This window comes from Diaporthe batatas (assembly GCF_019321695.1).
Source record: "Diaporthe batatas strain CRI 302-4 chromosome Unknown Contig00015, whole genome shotgun sequence".
Classification (NCBI taxonomy): domain Eukaryota; kingdom Fungi; phylum Ascomycota; class Sordariomycetes; order Diaporthales; family Diaporthaceae; genus Diaporthe; species Diaporthe batatas.
Window position 1 is genome coordinate 980,096 of NW_025408562.1, and position 13,785 is coordinate 993,880.

At 55.2% G+C, this 13,785-nt stretch overlaps 4 protein-coding genes across 4 annotated transcripts; 1 reads left to right on the top strand and 3 right to left on the bottom strand.

The window, feature by feature from the left end:
* Positions 1 to 1,084: 1,084 nt before the first annotated feature.
* On the bottom strand, positions 1,085 to 4,859 carry KVR01_011474 (proteasome core particle subunit beta 4). The gene is made up of 4 exons (XM_044784537.1): positions 2,410 to 4,859; positions 2,192 to 2,349; positions 1,884 to 2,133; positions 1,085 to 1,818 (listed from the first exon to the last, which is right to left on the bottom strand). Coding segments are annotated over exons 1-4 (612 nt in total). The 5' UTR covers positions 2,412 to 4,859; the 3' UTR covers positions 1,085 to 1,616.
* On the top strand, positions 2,773 to 4,743 carry KVR01_011184 (uncharacterized protein; the record flags this gene model as incomplete). The annotated part of the gene is made up of 1 exon (XM_044793037.1): positions 2,773 to 4,743. One exon carries the CDS (start codon positions 2,773 to 2,775, stop codon positions 4,741 to 4,743), a length of 1,971 nt encoding a protein of 656 aa, XP_044639559.1.
* A 55-nt stretch (positions 4,860 to 4,914) lies between the features above and the next one.
* KVR01_011346 (SUMO protease ULP2) lies at positions 4,915 to 10,261 on the bottom strand. The gene is made up of 5 exons (XM_044787401.1): positions 9,175 to 10,261; positions 8,996 to 9,097; positions 8,889 to 8,939; positions 7,611 to 8,840; positions 4,915 to 7,559 (listed from the first exon to the last, which is right to left on the bottom strand). The coding sequence occupies exons 1-5, from the start codon at positions 9,441 to 9,443 to the stop codon at positions 5,354 to 5,356; spliced, it is 3,858 nt and encodes a 1,285-aa protein (XP_044639721.1). The 5' UTR covers positions 9,444 to 10,261; the 3' UTR covers positions 4,915 to 5,353.
* A 186-nt stretch (positions 10,262 to 10,447) lies between these two features.
* Positions 10,448 to 13,069, bottom strand: KVR01_011273 (uncharacterized protein). Its single transcript, XM_044788831.1, has 5 exons — positions 12,834 to 13,069; positions 12,172 to 12,768; positions 11,401 to 12,117; positions 11,025 to 11,244; positions 10,448 to 10,956 (listed from the first exon to the last, which is right to left on the bottom strand). The coding sequence occupies exons 1-5, from the start codon at positions 12,949 to 12,951 to the stop codon at positions 10,551 to 10,553; spliced, it is 2,058 nt and encodes a 685-aa protein (XP_044639648.1). The 5' UTR covers positions 12,952 to 13,069; the 3' UTR covers positions 10,448 to 10,550.
* Positions 13,070 to 13,785: the final 716 nt, after the last annotated feature.

Genomic DNA, 13,785 nt, shown 5'->3' on the forward strand with positions numbered 1-13,785 from the left:
CGCTGGCTGGCTGGCTCACTGGCTTGTTGGCTAGTATCCAAGCATGCGCAGGCTAGGTCACGTACGTAGGGGAAAGCGCCACCGATAGGGTGGGCTGGCTGTAGAACCCTGAAAGGGCACCCTCCATCCTTGCCACGATGACACCAAGACCAGCATTAAGTAGATACTTGTTGACAAACGACGTTATCTGATGGATAAGATGTATCCTTTTAGCAATGGCCCCAGTGATGGTACAAGCCACATGCCTTTTCCGTCAATAGATCTATGTCTCTTCTCTTGTCTTGTTTTCAGGCAGGCAGCTGGCAGGGCACTCGGGCAGCTTTTCGCCAGCCTGTTGACTGGTCATGACACCGGTTTCACAACCTTGGTTCTTGCCTGTGTGTTTCCACCGTCTGTACTATGTATCGACCTGAAGCAGTTTGGATGTATCCAGACCGGGCAGGCAGTTGGTAGTTTGCAATCGAGCGCCTGTCCTTTCTTCGCCTCGCGAACCCCGCCACATTGGTCGTAAATGTTCCACAGGGGCCAAAGGCGCAGCGAGGAAAGAGACGAGAGCGGCCTCACCACTCAAGATTGCCGAAGGCTCGTCATACCTATTACGCAGCAAACGCTAGGCTCTTAAGACCTCACCGCCAGGCTGACACGCCGGCTGCAAGTTCTTTCAGCGGGCCAACAAAGCAACTGGGAGTACTGCCTAGCCGACCTGCGCTGCGTGCGTGTGTTCCACTACGGAATACTACGCCACTGCTACCAACATCAGCACACGCAATGCAGTGAGTGTGCAGTCTGACAGACAGGAATAACCATCCGCTTCTTAGCATCACACTCAATCCTGACAGCCTGAAAGCCACCCCAGCAGCTGCCCAGCAAGGCACGGCTACTGCATCAGATCGCGGCTGTGGGCTGATCCTCCTTCTCAGGCGCTTCTCAGACAGGGAAATCCGTTTCTGCAACGTCGAGTGTGACGAGAGACCAGGTACAGCCCTTGGTTCTCTTTGCAGCAAACCCCGGCCCAGGCTGGCTGCAACTTGCAACACACCTTCACGGTTCACTTTGCTTCCCATCCACCTTCAGTCCACCACTCCTTTCACGCTCGTTCAGCGTGCCTGAGTTGCCGAGACTGAATACCACTGCTCCGCGGTCTTACTAGTTGCGGCTGATAGATGTCCCTTGGCTCTCGTTGTCACGCTATCATGATTTCACATGCCTGGACCACCGACCCATAGACCCTGACCGGCCTGGGCCGGTCTACGGCAATGCCGCAATTCAGCACTGTTCTTCTAGAAGTTTAGAAGAGGTCATGTGAAATTCTATCCGAGCATAATCCACTTGCAACTTGTTTGCAGAGGTCTTAATAAGAATTTTAAGGTTCTTCAAGTTTTCTATTTGCCCCTTGCACCTTGCTGAGAATCTCTGACCTCTTCGCCACCCACGCAACGTCATTACGCCGCCGCCGCAGGGGAACTGGTGAGCTGACTCAAAGGTCTTCACTGACGGCTCTGTGCATCGTGATCATTTCCATTGGCTATCTCTATGCCTTGGGTGTAATTCCGTGGTATAATACACTGTCTTTTGCTCCAGAACCGAGCCCATCCGTGTTGCGCCCTGCTGCCCGCTCAAGCACTCTTCACCACCTTGTAATCATCGAATTCCATCAAGGTAATCCCATCCTTCGTAACCGCCTTCACCGTCATGCCCTTGAAGTCAACGGGCATCCTCCTCTTCAGCTCGTCCGTGCACATGTTCAGGATCTTGAAACCCTGGTGGAGCGTGATGTCGGGGTGGTGGTGCTTGTCGAGGATGGAGAGGCAGTAGTATCTGCGTTGTTGCTCATGTCAGCCCTTACGTCCTTGTGAATGTTATTTCAGTAATTGAAAACATACTGTGCGTAGCCGTGGGCAGCGTAAGGCACTTCTGCCAGTGACGCGAGGTAGTCCAGCCAGTACAGGCTGGGCTTCTGTGTGATGGGGTCAACTCCGCCGAGGAGCAGGTTGACATTGTATGGTTTCCGTGACCGAAGGCTCGATGCAAGCTCGCCGCGGACAAAGTGAGCCAGTGCTGATGGCGAAAGGTCGGTCTCGTTGCGCATCGAGTAGAGCTGAGCATTGGCCTGAAGGTACTCGGCAAATTGGACTGCGAGAATGGTCAGCTAGACCGCAGGGCACGTGAAGCTCCCTGGAAATGACCATACCAGTGTCGCCCGCCTCTCCAGAATATGCGATCAGGGTGTGCTTGTTCAGTGCTCGGGTCTTGTCGTCGGCGGCCTTCAGAATGGTTGCACCTCGCATCGCAGCCTTAGAGGCCGCGATCAGGGTGAAGTCCTTGCCCGTAATTCCCAGCAGAACCTCCCTGCGAACACATCGTCAGAACATGAACTTGGATCGGAGTGCAGTGTCCATGCAGACTCACATTGTGTATTTTATGCGTGTGGTCGACTTGGGAGGGGAGAGGAGTTGCGTTGATGAGGGAGAGTTGTTGGTGTATCAAGCTCCCCCGGATAGCAGCTTGCGTGAGCTTCCAGCCTGCCTGTCGTCAGGACTCCCTCCAGGTAGCGAGCATACGAACGCGGCCCGCGCTTGCCTGGGGCACTGGGCCGCTTCGCTCGCCGGCAGGCAAGCCAGAGTTGCCCGGCACTAACACAAGTCCCCAGGTACCTATGACAGGGATGACGGTCCCTGGCCAAAAAAAAATATTTCCAATCTACCTAGGCGAAAGGTCGAGGCAGCCATAGTTTTGGCGAAGACTTGCACCTGCCACCACCACACCACAACCATGTCGTCCTTCTTTACGGCCCCTGGGGCTGCAAACAAGCGCAAGAGGCAGGCTTCAGCAGCAGACGGTCCGAAAAAGAGACTGGCAACGTCCTCCAACTCGATTCCCGTGCACAAGTCGGCCGGCAAGGCGACGAGGAGGCCAGGCAACCCCGCGCCAAAGAAACAGATAGTCGAGCGTGACTCTTCGATATCAGGCAGCGACTCGGAGGACGACGACCTTCCGGACGACGAAGACGAGTTCAATGGGATCGACGATGACGACTCGGCGTCAGAGGCAGAGGGGGAGACCGCGGCAGAGCGGCGGTTAAAACTGGCGGAGCGCTATCTCGACAACGTTAAAGGCGAAGTCCAGGACGAGTACGGATTCGACGCCGAAGAAATTGACCGCGACCTCATCGCCGAGCGAATGCAAGAAGATGTCGCCGAGACAAAGGGCAAAGTCTACAGGCAACTTGCCGGCGAGCTGCTGTTTGAGCAGGCATCACATACGATTTTCAGGTGGAACTCGCAAAACGTGAACTCGATAGCGACCTGTGCCCCCTACGCCTACACGGTCTCCAAGGACATGTTCCTGGTCAAGTGGAAGCTCCAGGACCTGCCCCAGCACCAGTGGCCGCAGACGACGAAGAAGAAGCCCAAGAAACCACCCGCACCACCCAAGAAGAAACCACAGCGGGTGGCATCGAGCCGGGGCGATTCCAGAAAATCAAAAGACAAGAACTACCAAGGCCACACCGGCCCAATACTCAAGGTGGCAGCATCACAGGACGGCAAATACGTGGTAACAGCAGGCGCGGACAGGAGGATGGTGGTCCACGACGCCGAGACGCTGAAGCCCCTGAGGGCGTTCACCCAGCACCGCGACGCCGTCACGGGGCTGGCCTTCCGCAGGGGCACGAACCAGCTGTACTCGAGCTCCAAGGACCGGACCGTCAAGGTGTGGTCGCTCGACGAGATGGCCTACGTGGAGACGCTGTTCGGCCACCAGGACCACGTCGTGGACATCGACGCGCTCGCCCAGGAGCGCTGCGTCAGCGCGGGCGCGCGGGACAGGACCGCGCGGCTGTGGAAGGTCGTCGAGGAGACACAGCTGGTCTTCCGCGGCGGCGGCTCCGGCGTCTCGGACAAGAAGAAGGAAGCAGCAACAGCGCCCACCGCCGCCGGCGGCAGCATCGACCCCCTCTCCATGGCCCACGAGGGGAGCATGGACCGGATCGCCATGATCGACGACGAGATGTTCGTCACGGGCAGCGACAACGGCTCCATAGCCCTGTGGAGCCTGCAGAAGAAGAAGCCCGTCTTCGTCCTGCCCCACGCCCACGGCATCGAGCCGGCCCTGCCGCCCGAGCGGTCGTCGGGCGAGGTCGACCCGGACCCGTCGGTGGTGCCCCCTCCCCAGCCGCGGTGGATCACGGCCCTGAGGACGATCCCGTACTCGGACGTCATCCTCTCGGGCAGCTGGGACGGCTACGTCCGCGTGTGGAGGCTGAGCGAGGACAAGCGGCGGCTCGAGCGCGTGGGCGTCCTCGGCGCCACGTCCGACGCGGACGGCAACGTCCTGGCGCACAACCCGCAGCCCCAGTTCCCGCCCGGGCAGGCGCTGACAAACGGCGAAAATGCGGGGGAGGAGCCCGAGGCGGACGGCAGCCGGGAGGTCGTCGCGCGGAAAACAGAAGAAGAAGGAGGGGAGGAAAAAGAAAAGCCGGCCTCGCCCGGCCCGGACTCGGCCCTGGGCCTCGTCAAGGGCGTCATCAACGACATCTCCACGTTCGAGCGCGGCGACCGCGGCAGGGACGGGCTGTGCGTCGTCATCGCGCTGGGCAAGGAGCACCGCCTCGGGCGGTGGAAGAAGCTGCAGGGCGGGCGGAACGGCGCCATGGTGTTTGAGGTGCCGAGGGTGCGCAAGGAGGTGGTCCCCCGGGCCAACGGTGATGATCACGAGTCCGAGGCGGAGGGGGAGGAGGACTAGGACTCGAGCATGATATGATAGTCTTGCATAGCATTTGTTGGTCGACGCAGGCGCAACTTCAGGGGAAAAAGGAGTCAGTCAGGGAAAAATGACAAAAACCCCGCCCTTTTCACAAGTATATTGGATCTTTGAACCGTGATCTTTGCGTAGTCGACTTGCTTGTGCATGAAGCCCGCTTGAAAGGATATCTATATACATGATGACTATGGTACGGGGCTATAATTAAGGTGCCTAGGTACAGAGTTCCAAGTGCCCATCCCACCAGCTGTCCTCGGACTGGGTTGTGAGGACTATCCTACACCACATTCAATTGCGAAGAGTCCAAGCTTCAATCTCATGTTGACGCCCTAACCAGAGACGCTGCATTGCTACTCTGTCGAGCAAAGCTCTGACTATATCTCAGGCTGATGATAGAAGACAACGCCATTCGCGTTGTAAAGCGACGATGTAAACTACTATTTCTTGCTGCTGTCTCAGCACAGGTACACCGATGAGCCAAGTGATCCTCGTCTCCGCTAGTCTATGAGGAAAGCCAGGTCCATTCAATTGCATGCCCCCCAAAACAATTCTGTACACGAAGTCGTGCCTCGGGTTGGACACCCATGACACCTCATCCATCCTTGGTGAGGTCGATCGTGGGATGACCCTTCTTCCTTCTGGACTCCTTGCCTGTAGTTTCTTCTTCACTCGAAGAAGGGATAACCTCGGTCTTTTCCAATCGGTGTTTCTTGACACCAGATTTGGGAGCAAATGTTTTGTCCGTATAAGAGCCTGGAGTCTTGACCAGTGGGTCAGAACCTTGCTGTGTCGCATTGCGCTGGAGAGATTCAGCCCTCGTGGGTGAACCTTGAGGTGACGATGATGGCAGCTGCGGCACAAATTCGAAGTAAGGAGAGGCCGCCCCCTTGGCACTTGAACCTTGAACCATTTTCTGAGTCGATGGTGTCCTCTTCGCTGCTGGGGGCGGAGCATCTTCATCATCTAGCTCAATTGACTCCACGGGCTTTGAAGCCGACGTGCCCGAAGTGCTAGGTGCTTTGATATGCTCGATGCTCTCGTCGACATTCACAATCATGCTTTCGTTGTGGATGTTGGCAGGAGTGTCGCCGGCCGATGGTGGCTCTGTATCAGCTCTGCGAACATCTTCATCGATGGGTGCTCGCGGAATGACCGCTTCAGCTGCTCTGGGTGTCGCCTGACGAGAATTATCTGCCGAGTTTCGTTGAGGAGCGGGCGATCCTCGCACGGCTGGTTCATCGGAATACCGAAAAGGAGACACTGAAGCCTTGGCCGACTCTTGCGACTTCGGCATTTGGCGCCTGGCTAGTAGCCTCTCCCGCTTTTGTTGTATCTGGTCTCGCTGATAGTCTTTCTGTAGCGTGAAAATAAGGTCACGGATTTCGTTCCGCAATGTGGGGGCGTCAAAGTCCCAGGTTCGTTCCTCCCGCTGAAGGATATTGGTGGCAAACTTGTCCGGGTCCTTCATGAATTCTCGCATGTAACCCAGGAGATATACACCACAATCCGTGAAGTTGGGCTGTGTTGGGATATTGCGTGCGCTCATGCCGAAGGAAGCAGGAACCTCGACGTGTAGCCCCTTTTTGGCCTCGATTTCATGCTGCAGATAAACTTTCATCGCGGTACTGACCCCTGGGTGTGCGCCACCTAGTGAATCAAGACTGATCAACTTGACTGCTTTAGGGTCGTACTTCCTTGGAATGCCTTTCCTCTGGACTTTGGTCTTCTTCGCAGCAGCTGGAACCCTCTCCTCCTCCTGCTGATTTGACGTAGTCTCAGCTTGGTCGTCATCGATCGAGATGTGGCTGACATCGACGGCTATCTTCTTGATTGTGTCATTGCTTTCGGAAACCGCATCCTCTGCGACATCTCCTGCCTGATCTTGAGCCTTCTTCGAGCCAGGCTCGTCTGTCTCTGACGAGGTGTCGTGGGATGAAAGCAGCTGTTTTGCGTTGCAAACAATTGCGACATACCAGTGCGCGTGTTCATTGATTGGCACGATGATGTAGTCGAATGAAAGTAGGTCAACTTTGGCTGTCCAATTCTTGACCCCGTCGTAGTTCACCGACGCTCGTTTTGGCTTCAGCTTCTCCCAAAAGAAAGAGTTGAAGAAGTAAACCCTCTGAGCCAGCTGCGCATCTCTCTCCTCCAGTTGCTTGTGGAGATATTTGAGATAGAATGTGATGATTTCATCATTCAGCAGCTGGCCCTCGTCAAGCCGTTCGACGTCGCTTTTGCCAACGACTGTTCGTTCGTAGACGAGATCAATTTTCCAACTATCGGCCCAGGTGGGGTTCTTTTCTGTCCATCTTTCGACCTCCGGAGAGGGACTCTTTGGCTTAGGGCCCGCGGACCGAAGACTTCGCTGGGGTCGCAGCTGAGTCTGAGTAGTACCCAACCGAGAAGGCGTCTGCGACAATTTCTCGTTGCGCACAGATCGTCGTGGTGGGGAATCTGACAGACTGTCTTCACCAACAACCTCTTGGAGTTGCTTCCTTTGCTCGGGTGTCATAGATGTCGGTCCATTTCCGGAGACCTTGGAGTAAGGGCTCCTCTTTGCTGAGCCTGAATCATCAACTCTCATCTGCGCCCGGATGGGCCTCTTGTCCGCGGCTGGCTGTGAATACGGTGTGGCTATTACCGCCGACCGGCCCGCTGATTTGGAATTGCTGCGATTGGCCACGCTCTCCTTATGCTCCAAGTATTGCACATCTGCCTCGGTGGCTTTCTTTGTCTTCTGCTCGTTGAATTTGAGGATTTCCAATAACTTGCGTGTCATCTCATCCTCAAGAGTTTTGCTGTGCTAGGTCAGTCTTGTGCTGAGAACACCAGAGCCCGTTAAAACTCACCTTTCCAAGTTGTCCTTAACAGGAATACCAGTGACATTGCAGAATCGGCTCACAAATTGGTCTGCCTCATGAGCATTTCCAAGTTGCAAGTACAAAGTCGCCCCTACATTGTGGTCCCTGCTCGGTTCTAATCGCTTCGATATCTTGACTGTCATCGAATTCCGAGGTTGCGTGATTTGTGTGACCTTGGAAGCCTTAGGCGTCAACCACCAAAGCTCGGCTATCGGTTTTCCTGTGGCAGCATTGACAGCTTCAAAAGGCAGATCCGCCTTCGTGCTTGGGACAAGAACACAGCCAGGAACACTTTCCTCGGCCGAATACACGCGGGTGGGACCGCAGACAGCCTTAATGACGCGAATCCTGCCACTTTGATCTCCAGGTTGTGCAGCTGTACAGCCGAAGGTCGTTCTATGCATATCGGCGCGGTCTGCACCCTGGGTCTGCCGTTTGGCCCGGTTCATGACTTGTGTCTCATCGTCAACTTCGCTACTCGCAGGTCGCTTTCTGCCATTGCGAACTTGGCTCGCCGACCCAGTCTGTCTCTGGGGCCTTGAATTTGTTTGGGTACGCTGGTCTTCACCTAATTCGTCTTCGCTCTCGACAGAGACCTCAAAAGCCGAGGATGTAAACATGGAATTTCCTCCAGCTGCCTTCGCATTTGAGCGGCCATTGGTGACTGCTTTCCGAGATACTGGAGCACGAATCTCTTGTATGTCTTCTTCGTCGTCTTGTATAGGGTCGTCCGAGGTCATTTGACGGTGCACAAGGTGATTCCGCGACTTGTACGGCGCTGTCGAGTTTGCCTTGGGCAAATATTCATCAGCACCATCACCTCCAAGACTGCCGGAGCAACGCCGTGCTTTGTCCCTCCTCCTCTGTCGTGTGTGTTTCCCAACGACTACCCTCTGCTCCGTGCTGCGATATTCGTCGAGGCCCACGCCGTTCGCAGATCTATCGCTCGACCGGAGGCTCGGAGCTTCACGGGCGCCTTTCCTCTGAGAGCTGCTGGAAGGAATGGATTTCCCGGGCAGTCCGGAGCCGCTCGGCATAGAGAGGACGTCGTGTGCCGCATCATCATCGACGCACAGTCGTTTCGGTGGGTTCTCGAGTGGGGATTCGTTTACGCGTTTTGGGGTCGTAGAAGATGCTTCTGGTCGATTGTTCAGGAAGTTGCCAAATAAGAAAGACTGCCCAAAATTGAAACGGCCCATGGTTGCTCCTCCTGGTGTCCTGTAGAGCTTCAGCAACGGAGCCGAGAGATGATACCGAAAGACTTACCCATAGTCGGGAAAAGAATTTCTGTCAGACCAGTACCTCTTGATCGGGTCCCTGTCATGATCTCAGCTTCAGCTCCATGGTGTGTCGTATTGGGTCTTGCAAGCTACCATGGAGGAATCTTCGCGGCGGCGACGAGACCATCCGCAGCCGTGGCAGGAGTCTTGCTGTAACCAGTTCCCCTGTTGGCTTCGGTCGTTGGAGGCTCTTGTCTATGCCAGATACGTGTGTCAGGCTCCTCTACTTGTACAGAGTATAGGTCCACATCTTGAAAAGAGCCAAGACTCACGCAGACCCTTGTTCCACAGCGTGATCCGTCCTGCCTGCCTTTTGCGGTCGCCCGATCGAGTCGCCGGCCTGTACAAAGGATCGAAGTTGCCGTGGGGATCTCTTGAGGGTACCAATAGGATCAGCAGATACACGGGATGAACACGCCGGGGGCACAAGAGGCAAATACGCCAAAACAAGCGGGCAAGTCGAGCGTACCCTCGGTCGTCCTGGGGAGAGTTTTTGGGAGCCGTTGTGATCGACCTCGAGTTGCGCACCTGCATCCACCATCCCTGTCGGGTGGCCCCACTTGCCTTGGAAAGCACCTGGGGCGGGTTAGGCGGGGACGGTGGGCAGGCAGCTGAGAGCACCGAGGACTGATGTCAACCCACAGGCAGCGAACGACCACTGTAAGTGCCTACCTAGCGCAGCGGACCGGCGGGCGAAAGAAGGTGCAAGTGTGAGAAAGGAGACAGGCGGGGAGGGGCCGCAAACAGCTCTGGAGCCTATCCTCATCAAGAAAAATGGTCAACTCACCATCTCCCAGCCTGTTGTGGCATTGCGGAGCGTTTGCTTTCTTTGGGCCGATTAATGGTCACCCTCAAACCGGCAATCCCCGCCCAAGCGCACCTGAAGCTCCCAGGCCAGGCTCCCGGTCTCCCGTGTCATCCGCTGTAAAGCTAGCTCACAGGGGCGGGTGATGCTGTGTTCTGTAAGAGGAGGCGGCGGCGGCGGCGGCGTCATCTCATCCTGCAGCTGGAAATCTGACAGGAACAAAGAGGCAGGCAGCACAATGCGATCGATCCTCTTCTTTCATGTGGCTGCGCTGAGGAAAGAATGAGCAATTCTGGTGGCAATCTATTGCTACGGGGAGAGGAGCATCAAGTTGCATGGAGAGGGGAGTTTGCGGAGTTCATGTGCAACTCCGTCTCCAACATCTTCATACAGTAGTGTCCTCGACAAGTACCTTTGTCTGTTTGTCTATGCACAACATCACCGATTTCAGGGGGCTTTCCACATTGGATCATTTATCCCTTCCATTTCAAGAGTTCGATAGCAGCTATTTTCGGCTAGGATCTTCTTGAATTCTGTATCGAGCTTAATTATACGGAACCATTCTGAAACCCCTGCCCTTATAAGATGAGTTGCCAAGTTGGCACAGATCTTGCATATGTTGATGTCCTTGTACGAGGCATTGAAATTCGACAAATCTCCAGCAACTGAGCGACACAACTCTATATGCAATACAGCCTGTCAATGACCCAAGCAGCCCTGACATGGGTCTTGAATAGAAGTCGCACCCTGATTAACATTTGATTGAGAATATCGCCCAAAGGCTCAAGTACGTCTAAGTATATCTACTTTAATTACCTCTTGCCCCGATCTACCTCTACCACCCTAGAAGTCTTTGCCAGTAAACGGGCTCTGGACACTGCCGAACCCCTGAGGACACTGCCTCCCAAGCCCAACACTACCGCTTCTCATGTAGCAGACCCGCGCCTCGGCGCACGCCTGGCTGGTGCAGTTGGGGCTCAGGGAGCTGCTCTTGCCCTGGTAAGTGTTCTGCAGCGACACCAGGCTTCTATCCCTCTCCATCGCCTCGGTGACACGGTGCCAAAACGTCGCATTCAGGGGCTCGCCCGCGTCCCACCCAGCCGCTGCTCCGTACGCCTCACGCGTTGAGTACTCGAATTCCCAGGTCGGCCCGGACCCCTCGAGCGTGGAGAACTGGGAGACGTCCGAGTAGAACGTGAACGCGTCCATCACCTCGAAGGAGCCGGTGTCTATCTCGTACATCCTGTATCTGCACAGCGGAGGGTCAGTCACGCGGGCCCCAGCCCTTCGTAGGATACAAGGAAGTATGCCACTTACCCGGAGTTGAGATTTGTGAGTGGGGTGAGTGAGGGGCCGACCCAGGCGTTGGCGATGGCATTCTCGGCGGTTTGGTTCGTGCCATTGTTGTTGTAATAGATGAAGGCTTGGTCTTCATGGGTGTGGCCGAAGAACACTCCGGCAATGACGTGGGGAGAGTATCGCTCTACAATCTGATAGAAGTAATCAGCCCCACCAGGCGTGGGATTTGTACCGTCCCCTGAAGCACTGTCAGTGATGATTTCCATTGATGTTTATCGAAAGGGCAAGAAGTGTTGAAGACCGTCACTGGGTATGACCCAAGGTCCCGGGCGGTAAAACATTGCACACGCCCAGACCGTTCGGGTCACATGTGAGCTCTTCTTAAAGCACTTACAGCCAGTAAGGACATGACCTATGATATATGCACGCTGACCAGCGTCTTCGGCATTCTGCAACTCATCGATCAGGAAGGTGAATATCCCTGAGTAGTCCGGATCCGCGGCGTGCAGGAAAGTGTAATAGTTGCTTTTGTAGTAGAAATCAGTATTGAGGGTGATGATCCTAACCCCCAATGGATGTGTGACCGCATATGCTCCGTAATGTAAGGCCGCCTCGGCCTGAGTACTGCTGTTGATCCAGCCGTAGTGTTCCCAAAGCTGCGAGATGTGGTCGTAGTTCCAGGAGAACTGCTTGCCCAGTGGTCCGTTGTTGTCAATGTTGTGGGGGGCATCGTTATTCTCGGGGTTGCTGTCGTGGTTGCCCAGGGCGGCGTAGATGGGCCCGCCGATGTAGGCCTTGAACATCTGGAGGAGAGAATCCTCGACGTTTTCGACAAAGGCCCGCGAGAGCTGGGCCTGGGAGGGCGCGTGCGTGACCATGTCTCCCGTGTAGAAGGTCATCGCCGGGGGATCCTCCAGAGATGTTCCCGTCAACGGTCCTATGGACTGCAGGGCCGCGAGTGCCAAGTAATACGGCGAGTCGCACTTATACCATCCGTACAGAGGAGCCGCGAGCTCAACAGCCGGCATGCTTCCATTCGAAAGAGACCCGCTCGGCCGACAACAAGGGCTGCTCTTACAGTTCCCTTCTGTGCCAACCTGGTATCTTGGATCTTGGCATCGGAGTCAGTCCTGATTCTCCCCTTTGCCAGGATTTGGGTGCTCACCCAAGTGCATGTCCGATAGATGGAAGACCTTTGCCCTCTTCCCGCTTCTCGTAGGCACGCTTGTATCGGCTGGCCTTTCCTTTGGGAATTCGACCTTGACAGGGATCACAGGCGGCGCACTGCAGAAAGTCGTGCTCAAAGAAGAGCAGATGTACTGCCCATCCAGGCCCGCCACATCAGCCTTGGACAACACCTGCGTCCAGATGGCCCCAAAGCTGCCCGCTTCGTAGGTGGTCTGGCACGAGGAGTTGGAACTGAACCCGGTGGCCTGGCAGAGGGCAACCATGGCGTCCGGCACATGGGCAGGTGCCAGGTTGGCCGCCAGCTTCGCAACGGATAGTGCTGCCACGCATCTCGAACAATTGCTGGCCAGCCCGCTGTGGTTGGCTGAGATTATATCGAGGATGTCGCTCACTGCTGCCGATATAATGGCAGCGCCGGAGGCATCAGAGAGGTTGGCAGCAGCCACGGGATATAGTACAGGGTCCGGGTCTGTCGTCGGTATAGTTGAGGGATCTGTGAGATTCAGAGGAAATGTGATATTCAACACAGGATCATATATGGCTGGTTGAGGCTCCTGTGTTGGTCCCGGTTGGACTTTCTCATTGTCAGGATATAGATCTTCGGCCACTCGCTGTGAATACCCGGCAGAATGGTCTTACCATAGTAGGATGAGTATACCGAGGTGGGAAATGCGGTGGGGACAACATAAGAAGCATCTCCCGGCAGGGCGGCCTTGGTGGCACCAACCACCGCGAGAAGCGGATATTGAGCCCGCATCCCGGGTAAAGACTTGAGCCCGAGGGAGACTCAATTTGTGCATGCACAAGCTGCTCTATTTCAGAGTCGCTTAGACGTGCTACAGCGAATGGCATACAAATCTTGGGGAAGCTTAAGGTAGCCCGGCATATCTTGGCAATTTATATTCTCGTCAATATTTAGAAAATGAGCCACGGGCTGACTAGTGACACGGAAAGCTGTTCTGGTGTCCAATGGGGCATTTACTAACATGCATGGATTCTATGAGGGGCGGGTTTAGCCGTAAAAGGATATCTGTATAGGCCGATAGGAAAACGTGCTAGATTCATTGGATTTCAGTTCCGGCCCGGAGACGGCGATACGGACCTGCAGGAAATGCAGGCATGGCTGATGATCAGTTTCGCAGCACGTGTACCCAGGACAGTGGTAGCTTGTGTGATAAAGCACCGCGAAAAAGAGGATCATTGATATTATTTTGTCATGAATAGTACAAAGGACAAGATGATATGATATGCCCTTTGATAGGGCTGCTTGCTTGAAGGGCTGTGAGTAGGCGACATGGCGTCTGCTTAGATACATACCTAGGTTTGTTTCCTTTTTGCAGATCGCAAAGCCGCTGCTCTGCAGGTCTTGCTGCAGGCTCTGAGTGGCACCACTCGGCCCGACATACCGGGCTTCGTCGTCATTTGTTCTATGGGCTTTGGGGTGGGAGTTGAGGCTGCCAGTAGGTCTTGTCACGCGACGTGTTTTACCCACCTATGAGCTCTCTTGATAAATGAATGACAGGAGTTGACCAGTACTTAATGTTGATATTTAATTTGGGCCAAATCAAATGACCAAGCCTGGGGATCCTTA

Coding starts and splice junctions, on each gene's coding strand:
- KVR01_011474 (XM_044784537.1), bottom strand. Junction 2,134..2,191: donor TGGAGAGGCGGGCGACACTG/GTATGGTCATTT, acceptor CCATTCTCGCAG/TCCAATTTGCCGAGTACCTT. Junction 1,819..1,883: donor GCTGCCCACGGCTACGCACA/GTATGTTTTCAA, acceptor GCAACAACGCAG/ATACTACTGCCTCTCCATCC.
- KVR01_011273 (XM_044788831.1), bottom strand. CDS start 12,951: ATGCGGGCTCAATATCCGCTTCTCGCGGTGGTTGGTGCCACCAAGGCC. Junction 11,245..11,400: donor AGGTCATGTCCTTACTGGCT/GTAAGTGCTTTA, acceptor ACAGTGCTTCAG/GGGACGGTACAAATCCCACG. Junction 10,957..11,024: donor CTCACAAATCTCAACTCCGG/GTAAGTGGCATA, acceptor TCCGCTGTGCAG/ATACAGGATGTACGAGATAG.
- KVR01_011346 (XM_044787401.1), bottom strand. CDS start 9,443: ATGGTGGATGCAGGTGCGCAACTCGAGGTCGATCACAACGGCTCCCAA. Junction 9,098..9,174: donor GCTGTGGAACAAGGGTCTGC/GTGAGTCTTGGC, acceptor TATCTGGCATAG/ACAAGAGCCTCCAACGACCG. Junction 8,940..8,995: donor GCCGCGAAGATTCCTCCATG/GTAGCTTGCAAG, acceptor AGATCATGACAG/GGACCCGATCAAGAGGTACT.